The sequence below is a fragment of the Poeciliopsis prolifica genome, unplaced genomic scaffold (genome assembly GCF_027474105.1).
Source record: "Poeciliopsis prolifica strain line A6 unplaced genomic scaffold, Auburn_PproV2 SCAFFOLD007, whole genome shotgun sequence".
Classification (NCBI taxonomy): Eukaryota; Metazoa; Chordata; class Actinopteri; order Cyprinodontiformes; family Poeciliidae; genus Poeciliopsis; species Poeciliopsis prolifica.
This window is the reverse complement of record NW_026562382.1, coordinates 2633382-2651329: the sequence shown is the minus strand read 5'-3', so window position 1 is coordinate 2651329 and position 17948 is coordinate 2633382. Positions and strand designations below refer to the sequence as shown.

The following is a 17948-nucleotide window of genomic DNA, read 5'->3' as shown; positions in this document are numbered from 1 at the left end:
ACAAGCGCCGCAAGTGTATCTGAACTATATTATTAATCTGAGCCACAGGACTCCACCGAGCCACACAAACTCTTTATCACAATCAACACACACACGCACACCCACGCACGCACACACACACACACACACACACGCATGTCTGCACACGCAGCAAAGTTTATTTTGACTCCATCCCTGCTCTTCGCAGCCCTGCTGCCAGGAGCAGTAATTAGAGGACCTGATGAGAATTTATCCGCTGATGAAAACGATCCCCCGACGCATTCACTGTTCACTTCTGTTTGAAGAGCCAGCTGTTCCAGGAAATTGAATATGAAGTTGTATTCAAACATTTTCTTTTACAACATTTAATAATTCCAAGAAACCCACGGCCCTTTCCCAACTCTTTGACCCGGCAGAGACGGGTGATTTCACAGCAGATGAACCTCAGCGTTAGGAAATAAAGGGAGTTAGACGAGTAACGAAGCCCCGGCAGAGCCTCGGCAGAAATCTGTGATGATCTGCTCACCAGAGAGACTCGTTAAACAAAAACAAGAGGCCGGTGTGCATCGCCGCGGATTGTTTCAATCCCACCTCAAGCTCCTGCAAGAGTAAAAAATGATTATTTATTGTTTATTTCTTTTAGATTTTGCAAGCTGAAATCATAAATGTTGATGCATTTTACAGAAGCACAATGCAGCACAGAAGAGGGAAGCGGAAAGAAAACGTTTTTTTTTTTTAACTCCAGACAAAAACCTGACGATGTGACGAGCGTCACCCTTTGAAACAACATTCCGCATTTCATGCGACTATAACTGCGGGTTTATTGGCGGTATTTTTTCTATTGGTTTCCTACAGACTGAAATATATGCTTGTTTGTCTTTGTGATGTTACTAGAACTCGATCATTTTGGACAAAAATGTAGCCGCAATTTTACCCACCGACGTGGAACTGCGTTCTATACTTTGTCTGGGAAATTTTAAAAGAGCAAATTTTATTTGTGATTGCATTTTTTTTAATACAAACCTTTTCCTGTTTACATCACTGCTGACTCAGTCCATCTATGTTTTCTACTTCATATGAAATATTATGGGGAAAAGGCAACGGCTAAAATCCACATTAAGGCCAATATTTCATCCTCAGTGAAAAGCCACCATTACAGCAGAAAAGGCAGAAAAAAGGCCCACTCAGCAGAGCCACAAGGCTGCAGGGACCAGAAACTGAACAGAGGCCGTCGGCATTAGCCATACATATTTTTACAATGCACACCCATATAGGTCAATATGCAGCCAGATGGAGCCAGCAGCATCAACTCTAAACAATACAACGGAATAGAGATCTGATCGGTTTAATGATCAGGAAAAACATCTCAACGAAAGTTGAGGCAGAGATACAGCCTTTGGTCAAAATAATGAGCATTTAATCTATTTATTTTTATTATAATCCACCCGTAAACTACTCCGCTGCTCCGCCTACTGTTGGATGAAAGGCTCGCTGTTAGCTTTAGCTTCAATTTGAAACCAGGACATTGTGAAGAAATCAAATCAAATCAACCATAGTTGTAAAATCATTTATCCTTTTACATCTGGGGACGTTTTGTTGATGCCGCGCCGATCGCAAAGAGTCGCTTTCACACTTTGAAACGACAGGACGTAGCTCCTCTTCCATTAAGAACTGAGACACGTTATAACATTAGGATTGATTTTATTTTCAGTCGATTTGGTTAAGTGTCTGTTTGTTTCATCGACGAAGCTGCTAACACCGACATTAAGGGCAACAGAAACGACCGGAAAACGTGACGGATGGTTGAAGGTCTTCCAGGCCAAATTTAATAAAACACCTTTTTAAAATTCTTAAACTAAATGATTAAAGAAATGCATATTTGTTTCTTCTGTTCCTTAATTTACTTCAGCAGTGACAATATGTTGAATAAAATACCTTGTCTTAATCCTACCATTAACTCACGCCAGTCAAATCCAAATAAAAATCAAAGTTTTGAAGAGTTCCAGTTTTAAACAATTTCATATTGTCTATTTTCTTTAAATACTGATTCAATGAGAGGCCAAAGGAAGTGCTAGAATGATCCAATGACAGATCTGCTTTTTCATGTTTTCGACTCTTTCTTACACTTTTTTTCTCATTGACAAAGAAGATCAATTATAATATTTGGAAATATTTGCAATCATAAAACAAATTGGATTGAAACTAAAGTTGCTCATATTAAGGCAGCATCACTTTCAAACGACGGTTGGCAAAATGAGAGTTTCAGGCCAGCTGTCCAGCTAATATCAACATTTACACTTAATAGAATGACGAAAAAATATCTGCAAAATAAGAATGAATGCTAATAATATAAATACAGTTATTACAAGAGGCTGTTTGTAGTGTAAATTGGTTTTGTTTTGTTTTTTTGAATTTTTCTTCATTAAAATGTTTCTGGGATCGTTATGTTGTAAAATCATGCTGATAATGTTTAATTGTGAGCATTTCATCCGGACACACGCCTGGTTAAAAATGGTCGCAAACATAAAACCCTCCAGGCTGCATCACTTTAGGCATTGAATGTAGTGCACTAAAGATTTACAACAATTAGCCTGACTGTCATTTTCTTTCCTATCAAAAGACTTTCAAATTTAGCTTAACTAAAAGAACAAAAAAACAGAGAAGGAGTTTATGTGGGATTAAAACAAAAACAATAGTTTTTATCTAAATAATAACCAAAACTATAAACTCATGAATCATTTCTTTAAGCGCTTCCTCTCCTCCTCCACCTCTTCTTCTTCTTTTTCTTCTACCCACTGCCTCTTGGATATGAGAACCTCTGACGAGGGGTGAAGTGGTGGGTCAGCGAAAGCGCCAAGAAGATAAGGATGTTCATAATTAGTCGGTAATGGCAGGTGATACACGTCCACAGGAGGGTTTCGCTGCCAGGCAGAGCCCACCGCATCGGGGTCCTACCAATAAGGCCCCAGAATTAATTAAAAGACCGAGCTCGGAGGACTTGAGTGGATTTTTTTGTTTTTTTTTCCCTTTTTCTTTTTTTAGCAGAGAGCTAAAACCTTCCTTCTGCAACAGCCTGAAGGCTCCAGCATTCAGTCTTGCTTTACTTCTGTCCTCTTGCATGGGGTGAAAACCAAAACCTGTTGACAATGTTTTTCCATTGGGTGGATTAAATGAACAAAATGACTTTAAAAATAAATACACGACCAAAGGAAAGCAAGTTTAAAAACTGCCTTTGCTTAAAGCTCCTCTTCAAGCGTACGTAACGCTTGAAGTGAAAAGACAGTTATGGTTTCAAAACTTCTTTGCAAATAAAAATCTGAGAAGTGAATGTATTTGCTCCTCTCTGCAGTCACAGCTGCAAGGTTTTTTTTTTTTAGTTTTTTAAAAAATATATCTTTCTACCTGCTTTGCATCTGTGAACATCCGTTTCCAGGTATTTTACATAGATTCTCGTTTAGATTCAGGTCTGGACTTTGACTTGGCTTTTATTTACTTTACTTATTTATTTACATTAAGTCATAAAAAAGCTGGACTCTATTTACTAATTAGGTGGCCTCAAATAGTTCTGTTGTATTTTGTTTGTGGGTGTCCAAACGCATGTCACACTTTTCAGGTGTTTTACTGGTGACACTGTCAGAAACATGAAGGCGCCTTTATGATTGTTGTCACAAAGTGGCATTTGATAAAATAATGACACTATTATTAAAAGTGTTTTTTGCCTAATAAGTTGAAGAAAAACAGTTGTGAATATTCATAAAGACTCCTTCATGTTCGTGACGGGTAATGTCAGACTCATGCACAGCCCCTCAAATTAAAGTGCTACCGATTTATTTAACCATCTATCCTCTCCCTTTTTCTTCAGCTGAATAAAAGATGAAAAACTTATTTTTAAATCACACTCAAACTAGGAAAAACTAGTCAGCCACACAAAGCAGACAGCGTGTCACTTATTTGCAGGACGGACGCAGGAAGCGGGTCGGACGCGGCGCTGACGTCTTGGCCGGAGCGTGAGCGGACAGGAAGGAAAACCAGCGCCGTTCCAACTCTTCCCTCCTCGGCTTCACAGAGGAACCCCTGGGAGCAGCTGTGAGGCTGCTCAATGTAGGCCAGACAGATGGAGGCAATGTTTTCTGGTGATTGCATTACCATATACCCAAACCCTGACGAGGGGAAGCGGGTTTTGGAGAAAAGGCCAGCGAGTCCCCTCAGATAGGCGAGAAGAAACAATGGAAAGAGGACAAAAAGCTTGGAGCGTCGTGATTTTTCTCATCACATCCTCTCATCTCGCTCCTCTTCCTCCACCTCCTCTCTCTCTACACGCCCAGACTGCTTTGTGCGCTTCTCTCCGTTTCTCGCTCTCCAAATAGCTGCTGCCTCTAGCTTGTTCTATCTATCACTGAAAATGGCTGCGGCCTGATAGGAGGTAGCCATGCAGTGTCAAAGACTGGCAGATTAACAGGTGAGGGAGCAGAAGGTTTAAGACACAATTCAGCTTCTCCCCTGACAGAGAGCAGCACACGCTAGAATACCAAACACGAGACGTCCTCACACACACACGCTGAATCTGTAAGGTTAGCAGTTTGCAAGAATGTTTGTGTTGTTTTTCTTTTCCAGAGAGTTAAACTTATGTGGCAGATTGAGAATGCGTCAAATCAAAGTTAACATAACCAAAATCCCTTTCATTTGGAATGGATCAGCAGTTTTCTTGGACGAAATTGATCAACAAAGTCATTTTAAAAATCAGATGAAGATAATTTGAGCCACACAAGATGCAGTTTTCAGATGATGAGTTGATTAAGTTCTTTATCGCTTTTTTCAATGTTGCACTTGAGATTACCAATATAATCAAACTACCTTTTTTTTCTTTTCATTGCTATTTTGGCAATTACTGTGGAGATCTTTGTTTCATATAAAAATTTCTCAAACTTAAGTGCGACAACAATCACAAAATGTGAGCAAACAGACGGCTTTTCCAGGTAAAGTGCAGATGGTGTTGCAAAAAAACATACAGCGAGCAGCGAGGAAGCACTTGGACTGCGTTGGAATTTTAAATGTTGCTGACATTTGGCAGTGATGGATGTTCGACACCATAAAGCTGTGATGTAAAACGCCTGTGATGTACAGCCAATCAGCACCCAGAGGATTTAACAGCACTTCTTCTGACCTCATTGCGAACAGTAGCAAATAATTTATGGAGTAGAGTTGCACCGAGGTGTTTCAGCTCCCTAAACTGCATTTTCTTTTGATTAAAGGTATTTTGAAAAATTGTATATATATACATATATATATATTGAACAGCACATAGAGGCAGAGATCCACTGCTGAGGCTCGTATGCAAGCAAAGGAAATGTGAATGAACACCGAAAAACTGAGTTATGGAGGAGATCTGTGTGGGACCCTTGTGATGAAAACTCTTTCTTCCCAAAGGATGATTTAGACAAAAAAAAAAATTCCTCTTGACAAAAAGAACATCCCATCATTTTGAGTTTGAACTAAATTCAAAATGCAGAGGAGACGTCTGCGGCGTTCAAACTTTGGATGTGGGCGCTTCCTGTTTGTGACGAAGTGTGCGACGCCACCAGCTGTTGCTCGGCCTGCGGCTCGACTCGGAGCCGCGCTGATCGATGCAAACAGCTGGGAGGCTGAAAACGCTGAGGATTTCTCTCTGCGAGTTCTGCTGTGCATAGGTGGGGAAAAGAAAAACACTGGGCCAACTGCAGATGCAAAACGTGAAAGGCCGACGAAAAGACGTCGCAGTGCGGCGGCTTGTTTGAGTTTGTGTGAGTTTCCTGCAGGCGAAATGCTCAGTGGGAAATTTCAAATGAATAAGCAACATATTAGTCTTAACTTTTACTTTCTTAAAAATTTTCTTTGTTTCATAATATGTAACCTACAATAGCATTATAAAGCGTCTCGCATTAAGCTTGCAGCAAATTTAAGTAAAAATATCCCTGGACGTTCATGAGATTTAGGTATTTTATTTTATTTTTTACATAAATGTTAAAAAGTATTTATGTTTCTTTTGAGGTATTCCATAAACACTCAAGGATTATTTTCACAAGTTAATAAAAACAGACTATTGACCTGGTTGCTGCTTCTACTCATGTTTACGTGATTAATATATGGTTCAAGGGAAAAGAGCAAATCTTGTTGCGGATAAAAATAAATAACAAATAATAGTAATAAAGTTTATAGCAAATTATTGCCCACAGGGGGCTTACAATCAAGGTAACAGATTTGGAAAGAAGCTCCAAGTAAGGAAGCAACATGACTAATAATTAGTGTGAGGCCTGGCAGATTATAATGAACTGTCTGGGGATACGTAGCGCCGTTAAATCCCACAAACTGACATCTTGTTATTACAAAATTCTCATTAAATTGGTTTCCTCTGTGTGCTGCAGAGCACACAGAGGAATGCAAGTGCACAAAATGAGGGAGTGTGTGTGTGGGCGTGTGCAAGTGTGTTCAGACATGAGAGCCTCAAATTCACTAAAAGACATGACAACACTGTTTGTTAACATGTCAAACAGTGAAGATCGTAAAGCCTGACCTCGGAGGGAGCGTGTTGTGACTGTGGCGCCGCTTCACGGTTCAGTTTTCATTCTTTAGTATCCATTTTCTCAATGCCTGAGAATCTGCATGATCTGATTAATGAGAAGCTCCATTCAGATTTCTTTTAAAGTTCTGAGTTTTTTAGTTTTTTGTTGAATAACTGGATGCTCACAAATTAAGAACTGGACTGATATTGATGTCTGATAGTAACATCAGTGTCATGCCAGATTAACCAATATTTTATTTTACAACTTTTTATCTGATTACTCAATTAATTGCAAGAATAATCACTAGATCACTCGATTACTAAAATATTTGTTTACATTTCCTGCCCTCGTTTGCAGGAAAAGAAACAAACAAACGCATGTCTGCAAAGGCGTGCGTCACATTAAACACGCCTCTCCCTCTGCTTCCAGTGAGATCGTAATAAATCCTAATGAACCTGTTGTAAAGCCGAATGCGTATTTTGTCTGAGCCTGAAATTTCCACTCCGTATCAGAGGTGGGATTTCAGGCATAACTCAGTTTTAACCGTGCATCAGTATGTGCAGGAGCAGCAGGCGTCCTCAGTGCTTTTATTTTTCCCCTCAGTGGCACTTTATGCTCCAATCTCAGCTAACACTAAACATCTGTCAATGTGGTCACGTTTCCAATAACACATTTCAGAAAAGATGCATTTTGGCGCAACCGGGTTATCACGGAAATCTTTAAGGAATCAATATTTCACGGTCGCGAGCGGCTGTGTTTCTACAAATAACTCCCGCTTGTTATTCTGTCCAGAGAGACGGAACTAAGCTACACAGCGGGCCGGTCCGAATATGGTTTGAATACGGTTTGAATAGTGCGCAGGCAGGAGAGTGTCACGGCAAAACTGGCTGAGGTGTAATAACAGGAGAAGAGCAGAATTACAGCTCCACCGGCGCCTTCAGGACCACGGACAGCTCCATGAACGCATCAGCGTATGAAATTGAAAACAAATGAGAGCCGTTGCCACGTATCCGCACTAGGAGCAGCGGCAGACTTCAACTGAAGCAAACAGACGAAACAAAATGTTTAATTCATGTTCACAGTACTGCTATTGAACAATCGGAGCTGAAATAATGGACTAACAATTCCCTGACTTTTCTTCATTTCCATACTTCTCTGAAAACAGTGATTTGATGTTATGTTACATTTGGTCTCTGTTATCAATTTAAACTACCTGGCTTGTCCACCTAAGCAGCTCTTATTTTATATCTTTTTTTGTTTTTTCTTCCGTCACCAGGAGGCAAAACAGAGTCTGAACCTGTACCTGCAGTTTGGAGGCCTGGCGAAGACCGCGGCCATCTGGAAGAGCTTTAGCCAGCTCTGTCTGGCTGAAGCTTTCTGCAGCAGAGTACAAGCACAACAAGGTGTGCAGAAAAACTTGAATGCAATCATTTTGGTGAACGTCTGAGTAGGTAAGAAAAAGATCCAGTACTTTAAAAGTCCAAACTGGATCGTGAAACAGATTTCTGTTCCAAGCAGGAAGAAACACACAAAAAGGTGATGGGAGCTCTTGACTGACCTGAACCTCTTTGTGCTTATTCAACAGAACAAAACGATCCGACACCCAGGATTCGATCCTTTTCAAACTCGGACATCCAGCTGAAGTCTTAAAAGTGCTTAAAAGCAGAACGAAACCAAAGAGCGAAATACAAAAGATCTGAAGTAAGTAACTAAAGCACAAAAAATAGGGCCGAGAAGAAAACCTTTTGGAACTCCCCTCTTGAAATTTTAGCCACATTTTGCTTATTCAAACACAAATAGTTCTTAAGTACTAAACAAACCAATCCAGACGAACCTGCCGGACTTCTTAGTTTCTGGAGTAACACTGAATGATGCAGAGATTGAAGAGATGAGCTTAAGATGCAGCTGAGAACCAAAACATGAAGTGGGGTCGATCATGACGTTTAGAATTAGTCCTGCATATGCAAAGAGTTGATGAATTTTAAAGGAAGCAAATGTGATTTCTAAATCATTTAAAATGATGTTAATTATAGATGACACTGAAGAGTGGACAACATGGAAGAATAATAAACCAACATTTTGATGTGTAAATGACACTTGGAAAAATGGATTGTTTCGATTGTTGATTTGTGTGTTTTTATGAAGTGAATGCCTTGATCCTGAAATGTGCTGTACAAATAAAATTTGATTTACTGACTGGAAGTGGTCCATATTTTTTTTCAAGTGAATTATGGCTATTTTGTACCACCGAATCCAAAAATGACGCCCACTTTTCTTGGTCAGCTCAAGTTTTCTATTCCAATTTAATTTAGAGAAATCTGATCTTTCGACTAAATTGATTATATTTTTGTGACTTCATCAGTTCATCTCTGATAACATTTCTCATCCAAAAAAGGCTTTAGGAGGGGAAAAGAAATTGTTTTCTAACAGAAAGTATTATTTAAATGACACAAAATTAGATTTCTGCAAATTGAGTAATAAAAACTGATAAGGGTAAGTACTTAGAAACTGAAATTTGAATCTTCATTGTGCAAAATTCAGGGCATGAACTTCTGTTTCTTCGAACGGCTCATATGTTCAGCAGCAGGGATATCTCTCTTCAGTCAACCCGTTTTGAGCAAAGCCAATGTGATTTTTGGATTCAACCCTAAAACAGTTGAAAAAAACCCTCAGACCAGTGCGACGAATGCGTGTGACATACGTCGAAATCCACTCACACATTGGTGGTGAAGATGCCGTAGATGATGTCCTGCTCGGGGAGGTAGAAGGTGCTCTGCAGCTCGTTGTAGTAGAATGGGATCTCTCCGGACCGGGAGCAGTTGAGCCGCGCCTTCATGAAGGTGGTCCAGGTGTCCTCCAGGAGGAAGCGCCCGCCGATGTCGTTCTTGCACACCCGGGCCACGCGGGAGTACACCGTCTTGCCACAGTCGTGCTCCACCGCGTTCTCCCTCAGGAAGAAGAAGGTGAAGAGGCCGACGTCATAGGCGGAGATGAAGTGGGGCTCTGCAGTGGGGAAGGGTGAGACACGAGGGACAGGAAGATCATTATGTGGATCTAGAGACTGGGGGAGAAAAGGCAAAAAAAAAAAAATAATAAAAGAGGTTTGCAACATTCATCTTCTGGACGCTATTGCTTTGACCTTTGTTCACATTTCTGATTGCAACAAGGACTTGAAATTTCTACGGGCGCAATCCTGCTTAGGCTGGTTTTGAAAAGAGGAACCTCCATCGCAAATGAGTAAGTAAGAGAAGATGCTGCAGAGAGCGAAGGAGAGTGGAAGATATAAACATAGTTTCACATAAATCTGTTTTGATGCTAAATCCATTAAAACTGGCTGCCTGTGGTGCTTTTATTGCCCCTGGATGGCGCAGGGATGATTAACGTCCGCCTGCTGGACGGGTTGCCAGGTAAGAGACTGCAAAACAAGGATGAGGAGAAATTAAGTAATAGTTTGAAAAGGAATTAAACAGCTTCAGCCATTATATCGGTTTCTGGCACAAATTTTTAAAAATTAATGATGAATTATTAATTTCATTATTATGTCTACTGGTGGACATATGTCAGAGTTTCTGTCCAGGGACTCTGGAGACTTTTTGTGAGAAACATTTATCAGGAACTTCAGAACAACTGCACTTCCAGTTAAATCCTCTTTCTGGACCTCACAGCATTTCTGTGAAACCCGGAAACCCAACGAGCCTCCTCAAGGCTTAAGATTTTAACCTTGCTAAAAAGAAAAGTTTTTTTTTTTTTACTCATGGAAACTAGAACTTTTAGAGACAATTTGATTTTACAGGTCAGTCGACAACAAATCCATGAGAGAATCCAGAACCAAGAGAACGATGTGAAGCTGCATCATATTATGATGATTCATCATAATGTCACCATCCCTGAAATTATGATGCATAGAATCACGTCTAAGTCTAAGTTATGTTACAGAGAGTAAACATGATAAAAACATGCTTTATCTGTGGTATTGTTCATTATAATGGCACATTACTGATGTATTAAAATTATATATGATAGGTACACTTAATGCTATTGTATTAGCAATTAGGTAATGCATTCAGCAAGTACTTTTACTTTTAATACTTAAGTATTTTTAAAAGCCAGTACTTCTTTACTTTTACTCAAGTAAAATTGTTAATGTGGTCCTTTGAGTTTTACTAGAGTACATTTTTGTGTGTATTTGTACTTTTAAGTACATTTTTGAGTATTTTCTCCACCACTGCAGAGCAGCGACAGCAAAATTATGAAAACCTTAATTTTCACACGTATGCATGCACATAAATAATTTTGCAACAGTCACTTAAAAACATAAACACACATGCACACACACACACACACACCCCACACACACACACACACACACACACACACACACACACACACACACACACACACACACACACACACACACACACACACACACTCAGAGCGTGTTAACCATTAAGATGTAATGCAGGACATAAAACAAAAGAACAAAGAGGTAATCAGCTGCAGAAGGGATGCATTTTTAAAAAATGTTTTAAAAGCTGTAATGAAGTTTTATAATTCTCTCTCCCTCTTTGATTACTCTGCAGAAACATGGCGCGGGGGTCTTTAAGCAGCGTCGGCTAATTTAGCAGGTAATCTAATCAACTTATCCTGTTTAGGTTTAATCAAGTGAACGTCCTAATCAGTTTGTTTTCTAAATAACGACGAGGAAACATCGCACTGAAAGCAGAACAGACTGAGTGCATCTATCATTCTTAGACAAAGCAGTCAAAGGCGTCACTTAATAACAATACCAACAATAAAAACAAGTTAATTGAGACTATTGTAATTTACAGAGGGTTAATTAGTGTCGACATGTAGTCACTGCAACAATTAGATCAACAAGAAGCATCAGTTTTTCCTTCCCTGAGGCTAAAGGCTAGCTTTAACACTGCTTTCCTCTTATGTGTCTATTAGCTCAGCAAAGTAAATCATTCAGCAATAACCTGCCTGACTAAGAGCTTTGTGTGTTTATGCACACAATATTTACGTCAGGCAAAGAGAGGAAAAAGATGACATGTTCTGGTGCATAGGCGCTTCCCGCCAAGCCGTGAACCCATTTTTCCTGCCTGACCGGTGAAGCGCTGGGGAAGCAACGTCAGATAATGTTGCCAATCAGACGCAGCAGCACTAAATCAAAGGCGACTTAACAGTCAAATGTGGAAAATGTTGAAAGAATACAGCATAATCCATTCATATTTGACAGACGAGTAATGCTTTCTGGCTTAAGAGGGCAAAAGGAATACGCACGATAACCCAACAAAAAAGTATTAAAATTTTTTATAAAAAGTTTTTTTTTTTTTAAATAAATGATGCGACAGTACAGCATAACACAGATTATCTCGAGTGCTGCCAGTGTTAAGAAGAAACAACCAATCAGAGTCAAGAGGTGGGTCTTAGTACTGTCAATCATGCTTGTATACACAATCCTCCAAACCACTTCCCCTTTGCTCTCTGCTTCGCTGCAGCTACTTCCCTGTGGGTAAATGTTTTTTTCTGAAATGGTAAGTTGCTTTGCCAGCAATAGCAAATTTATCAGCATGTACACGAGCTTGAGTGACAGCGGTAAGACTCTCCTCCCACCTCTGATTGGCTGTTTTTGACCGAGAGAGAACTGTGGGACAATAGTAGCTCAGGGAGGAGCTTAATCCTTTCACAGACTAGCTGTCTAATATTATGCTGTCAAAGCATAATATTTAACAAACATGTAAAGAACATATTTTATAAAAGTTACATATTGCAGCTTTAACCCAAATGCTACTGGGAAAGAAGTTGGATGTTTTTAACCCAAACATTGGGCCAAAATTTTTTACTTAGCTTCTTTGAACTAAGTTGAATGCTCTGGTCTGAAAGGACAATGGAGGATTCACATCGCCTAATGTGCTAATGGAAATAAATATTTCCTTTCTTTAGTTTGAAGGAAATAAATAAGTTTTCAAATTTGTTGCCAACAAGCGTTGCTGCAACAAAAGCAATGATCCACATTTGTCTGGCTTTATATGCGAAGTGCATTGAGCGTGAAATTTGTCCCCGAAATCAAACTGCATGTCAGGAAAAAAACAAAACATAATGAAATTTGCATGGTAGTCTGATCATTTTTATCTCAAAAGCAAGCATGTAAAAATCCTCCAGAACTGCATGGCAGTACAGTTGACAGCAATAAATCTCCACCGGGATTTCTAGGAGTACTTTGAATCTTCTCTCCTTATAATAGTGTGTTCTGGCTTCCTCTCACCATCCAACAACAGGGATCTCAGGTAAATCAGTCCCTCTAAATTCCCCTTAGGATGGCAGTTTGTGCGTGCAGCATTATTTGTCATATTTATGTCTATATTCCACTGCAATGGATTGGCCATCCAGTATATACACATCGTCCCTCCCCCGTTGATCTCGGAGGATATTACCACCCCAAATGGATGGATACACTTAAAAAATTACAGCAAACCTTATAAAATTGCAGTTGGTGAAATTTATACGCAATAACGTGTCAGTTCTGTGTAATTAAATAATATCTTGGCAACAGTTACTGGAGGTCTGGCGGCAGAGGGGATTTATCGCCACCTTCACAGAGGGCTGCTCAGTTATTGAGCTTTATTGTCCTTGTGCGCAGCGCTGCAGAAAGTAAAATAAAAAAAGAGGAAACGTGAGATTCAAGCCTGTGAGGCAGAAGGTTCTGAACGGAGAGCGGAAAAGACAAACCTGTCAGCATTTTGCTTCCAAAACAAAGAAAGTTCAGTTTTGAGGATGCAAGATCTCCTCTTCTCTCTATATATTCACCTACTGTACAAATGAGAGAAGTTCTCAACATGTTTTGTTTTTCTATTAGGCAAACTTTATGCGTCAGCGACACTTCCGAGAAAGCTGAGTGGGAGTAACTGCATCGTAAATCAATATTTCATCATACTTGAAGCCTCAGGACTTTCAGACGCTTACATGCCTTCAGGAAAAACCCAAACTTTAATTTTAATTAAAAAATATTCAATCAGCAGGTAATGAAGGTCTAATATGCAGCTATGCTGTCTGGACTGATGAATGCTGGCTCACCTTGGCATGCTGTGTGCTTGAAACTGTAAGTAGATTTACCAAATATTTGAAAAGAAAACTTGGGGCTGTCCGGAAAGCTAAAGTGGGCAGCACATAAAATATGAGGAGCAAAGAATTGCGATTTTTGTCAAAAGCAATAATTTTTGTCACAAGGAAAGTTATATCCCCCCACATTTTAGTAAATGCTGTTGCAGTAAAGTCTTACTTTATTTTTATGGTTGTTTTAAAGTGTTAATTATTTTATTGCGCTGACTTTAATGTTTAAAAAAAAAACACTGTGACGCAATTAACTGTATTTCATTTTTACATGCAAACGTCCAGAGCTGGAACCTTTGCTTTTACGCGTTTCTGGTACGGCCGTAACCCTGACACACAAACGACATCAACAGCAACGATGGATGAAAAAAAAAATGCTTCTCTTCACATAACAAGGGTTGATTTTTGTTGAAAAAAAAAAAAAGCAAACAATCTGATGGGTCACTGAAAAACACTGCTGTTGTTTTCACAATAACCATCACTAATCGAGACTGAAGGAGCGTCTGAATGCTAAACATGTTGGACAGACGTCCCCAACGCTAACATCAGTGTCCACAGTCGCATTTACCAACAAGTATTTTCTCAAAGTTTCATGAACTATTAAAAGCTGAACTGTTTTTAAATTAAAAGATGAACTGTGTTCAGCTTTTAATTGAATTCAGCTTCACATCAGCATTTTCTGCTGATCTGGAGGTTGAATAACCTGAACAACAGTTAAAAAGCATATTTGTTTTTGTGCTGATATGTCTGTTTATTTAGTAATGTAGTAGCAAGAAATGGTTATTTTGTCAATGCATGGTTTTTGATTAAATTCAATAAATTCATATTTACAGGCCCTGCAATTGAATTATGCATCTTTTCAAGTGTTACACATAACAATGTACATTGCATTCAACGGCAGGCCCCAAAGTTCTTTGTGACATTCAGATGTACGACAGAAAACAGTCGGTCAGCACCTGGCAGACGACCAATCCAATAAGGGAAGGAATAGATTAGATCTAGGACCCCCCCCCACAGACCTCCTCTACCCGCCGGCCCCTGCGGTTTTCCTGAACCAGCGAGAGCTTAGAGCTGGAAATGAGATTTTCATTCACACCCTGAAATCCACCGGGAACACCGTATCGCCTCACAGACGCCACCAAAGCAAAAAAATAAAAAATATATAATGTTTAGAAAAGCAGGTTGTGCGCGCTCGGATGGAGGCCAACATGTGAGTCTAACTGTCTGCCCATCCAGCTGCGGTTACGCTGATCGGGACGTTATCTACTTTGTTACTCATCTTCCTCCATCGCGAATCATCTCACGCACTCCCTTTCCGCTCATGCGTGCGGTTTTAAAACCACATGCGCGCAGCTGCTACCCACACGCCGCCTGATTACTGTCTAAATACTCAGTGACAAACTCTCACCTGCGTGGTGAGACGCCTGCTGTAATTTCACCCTCTCTGTGGGATGAAGAATAATTATATCGTCTGTTGTTTCTGCATCCAGCGCCGCCATCCATTCTCTGTGATAAGCGCACAAACTCACAGCCTCGCCTGTCATCCATCTTTAGTTGGACTCCATCTACTGTGAAGCTTCACTTTTTCCACAGGACAGCGAAGGAAGTGGAAAGCCAAGCTTTGTGTCAGGAGGGTCACGAGTTTTAAGAGTCATGATTTGCTCTCACAGTTTAAAACTCGAGTGAGAAAAAGTATTTTTTTAAACTGACTTATGCATTAGGGATTAACTACTAAATCCTCCTCTGTTCACGGACTATACAGGCTGTGGAAGATATATTTCCAGTGGTTCAACCCAAACCACACTAGAACTGGTTCAGGTCTTTAAACTCTGCTGATGTGATACTCGCTGTCGTTTCTTTGGCTTCTTTTTCTGCCTGAACCACGTGAAGCGTATCCTGTCGCTGAGTCAGAGAAGCTATGAAGGCCAAAAACCTTCATGCACCAGCATCAGCCCCAACCTTCATATCCATTTTCATCAGACTATATGACTGACTGACAATGTGCTCTCCATGGTCCTGAATTGTGAAAAACAAAGCGAATAAACTCACATAAACCAACAAATAAGAGCATCCAATCATATTTGTAGCTAAATTAACTCGTTTTTTTTGTTTTGTTTTTTGTTTTGTTTTTTTTTTTACGAAAACAGAGCAGTTTGAAAACATTTTTGCAGCCGGCAGCGTCCATGTTCGTAGATTTCTGTGAAACAGCTGGTTAAACGGCCAGAGGTTTTTAAAAACTTCTGCCAATTTCATGCAAGCTGATGCTCTAACATGATCATCTATTTTATCAACTTTATTAACAATGTAGTGTCGTTGCTGAACAACAACCAATGTGAGTTTTAATCCTTGAAACAGGCAATCTACCTGCACACTTACTGTACAAGTATCTTTGTGTTACTGCAGAACATATGAAGGAAAACTGGACAGGAATCTGACTCACATCTACATTTCTGCTGAATCCAGGACATGCGTGAGCAAAAATTTCTGCTGGCGCGTGTTGTCCCAGGACAAGACCCAGTGTCAGCAGCAGAGAGATTATTGACACTAACCCCTGCAGGACAGACAGCATTCCATGTTTCTTCCATTTCATAGATCCCGCTGAGTCCCGAACCCAACCTGAGCCGGGTTCCACATGCAGCTCTGCACTGAAACAGTCTCTCTAATCCTTTTGCAAACACCGCTGCCGGACAGGTCCGCCTCCGCTACGAGACACAATTGTTTTGGAAGCAAAAATGCGGACTTGGCCTCGTCCGCCACGCCGAAGAGGCCAGTGAAAATGTTTGAAGGAACGGCAGGAATTTTCAGAGGTTTGTTGAAACAACTTGTGCGGATTACTGGGGGAATCCAGCAGGCTTTAGAGACGATCAGATGATATGTCTGTGGAGATTACATTTCTCTCGGGGTGTAAAAGACAATCACTGAAATACTGACAGAGAAAACACCACCGGAGCAGCTGTTTTTTTGTGTGTTTTTTTTCACTTAGGGAATTGAGTGAAAATGAACTTTTCAATAATATTCTAGTTTATTGGGATGTCCTTGCTGGTGTGTTTTGCGGGTCTGGGTGACCTTGTTTAGACTCTTTTTACAAAATAAGGAGACATTGTTGAACTGGTTTGCATTTAGGGTTGTCAGAGTGGGGGGGAGGGAAGATGCTAAAAACAATGAACCCGTTTCCGGTCACTTCACATTTCTGACCCAAATAAAACATATTAAAGTTTGTTGTTTAGATTAAATAGAAAAAAAAAATAAGTGTAGTAAATAGTCAAGAATTTGTGTGACTTTCTGTACTAGTTTTATGGTATTTTATTTAATCTTTGTGTTCATGTAAGTTTTTTCATGTATGTTTTCTTACGTTAAAACAAACAAAACAAAAAATCTTCGCAGTTTGATATTTAAGGTATATGAATTCTTAGTGTTGTGCAGTTCGTACCGTTGAGCCACTTGGAGTTGTACTGGGCGGTGCGCAGCGGCGGCATGCCGCCCAGGCTCCTGTAGATGACGGGGTCGCGACCCGAGAAATCGATGACGGTGGCGGCGTAGAGCTCCCCGCTCTCTGTCACCACCGCCGTAGAGTTGTGGCGAGGGTCGTACGGGCAGCGCGCCACGCCGTTCACGCGCTCCAGCACTCTGCTGATGTTGCCCACCTGGAAGAGAAACACAAGACCGAGGAGCGAGCCGAGTGAGAACAGCGGGGAGCAGGAAGTGACGTCACCGACTTCATACAGAGCTGTTTCCTCGCCCTACCTCTCTGCTGATGCATAGCGGCTGGAAAGCATTAGTCCCGCAGGTCATGACCTCTGTCTTGTTCACCAGCAGGACTCTGATGTAATTCTGGCATTCCATCTGAGAAAAAGAAAAAAGAGAGAGATGAAAACGAACGTCTACAAAAGGTAACAGCCGGTGAAATCTGTATCGGTTCGCTCAACGCTATTGGACGTGTTGCTAAGGAGAACAATGGAGCGAGTTTCCTGGTGCAAAATTGGAACGTGGCGTTTGCAGCTTGTGCATCGGGTCCATTGTTGAGAAATATGGATGCTAGTTCGGAAGAAATTGGGTGATTATTTGTGGCATCGACAAAGACTGAAAGTCAACTGCATGTTTTTCGGCACAAAGAATCCAATTCTTTTCCAACAAAAGTGAGGCATTGATTTATAGGCCTTGCTCTGCAGAGAAGTGAGGTAATTGAGCAAAGAAAATAGTTTTGTGCATCTGGTTTTAATCTTCACCTTACGGGCTCAGTGGGAGATGCCTATGATTTTGCAATCAGTTCCTAGAAAACAATGCGAAGGGAGCAACTGAACTCAGCAGCTGCTCTCA

General features: G+C 40.5%; 1 protein-coding gene across 4 annotated transcripts in view; it reads right to left on the bottom strand.

Annotated features, from left to right (window-relative positions):
- The window catches only part of sema5ba (sema domain, seven thrombospondin repeats (type 1 and type 1-like), transmembrane domain (TM) and short cytoplasmic domain, (semaphorin) 5Ba), a 190348-nt gene that overhangs the window by 54993 nt on the left and 117407 nt on the right, over positions 1 to 17948 (bottom strand). For all 4 annotated transcript variants that reach the window (XM_055031592.1, XM_055031593.1, XM_055031594.1 and 1 more), the window contains exons 7-9: positions 17376 to 17474; positions 17062 to 17275; positions 9236 to 9521 (exon numbers count right to left, since the gene is read on the bottom strand). In XM_055031592.1, coding sequence (XP_054887567.1) covers positions 9236 to 9521; positions 17062 to 17275; positions 17376 to 17474 — 599 coding nt within the window. The remainder of the gene's footprint in view (positions 1 to 9235; positions 9522 to 17061; positions 17276 to 17375; positions 17475 to 17948) is intronic.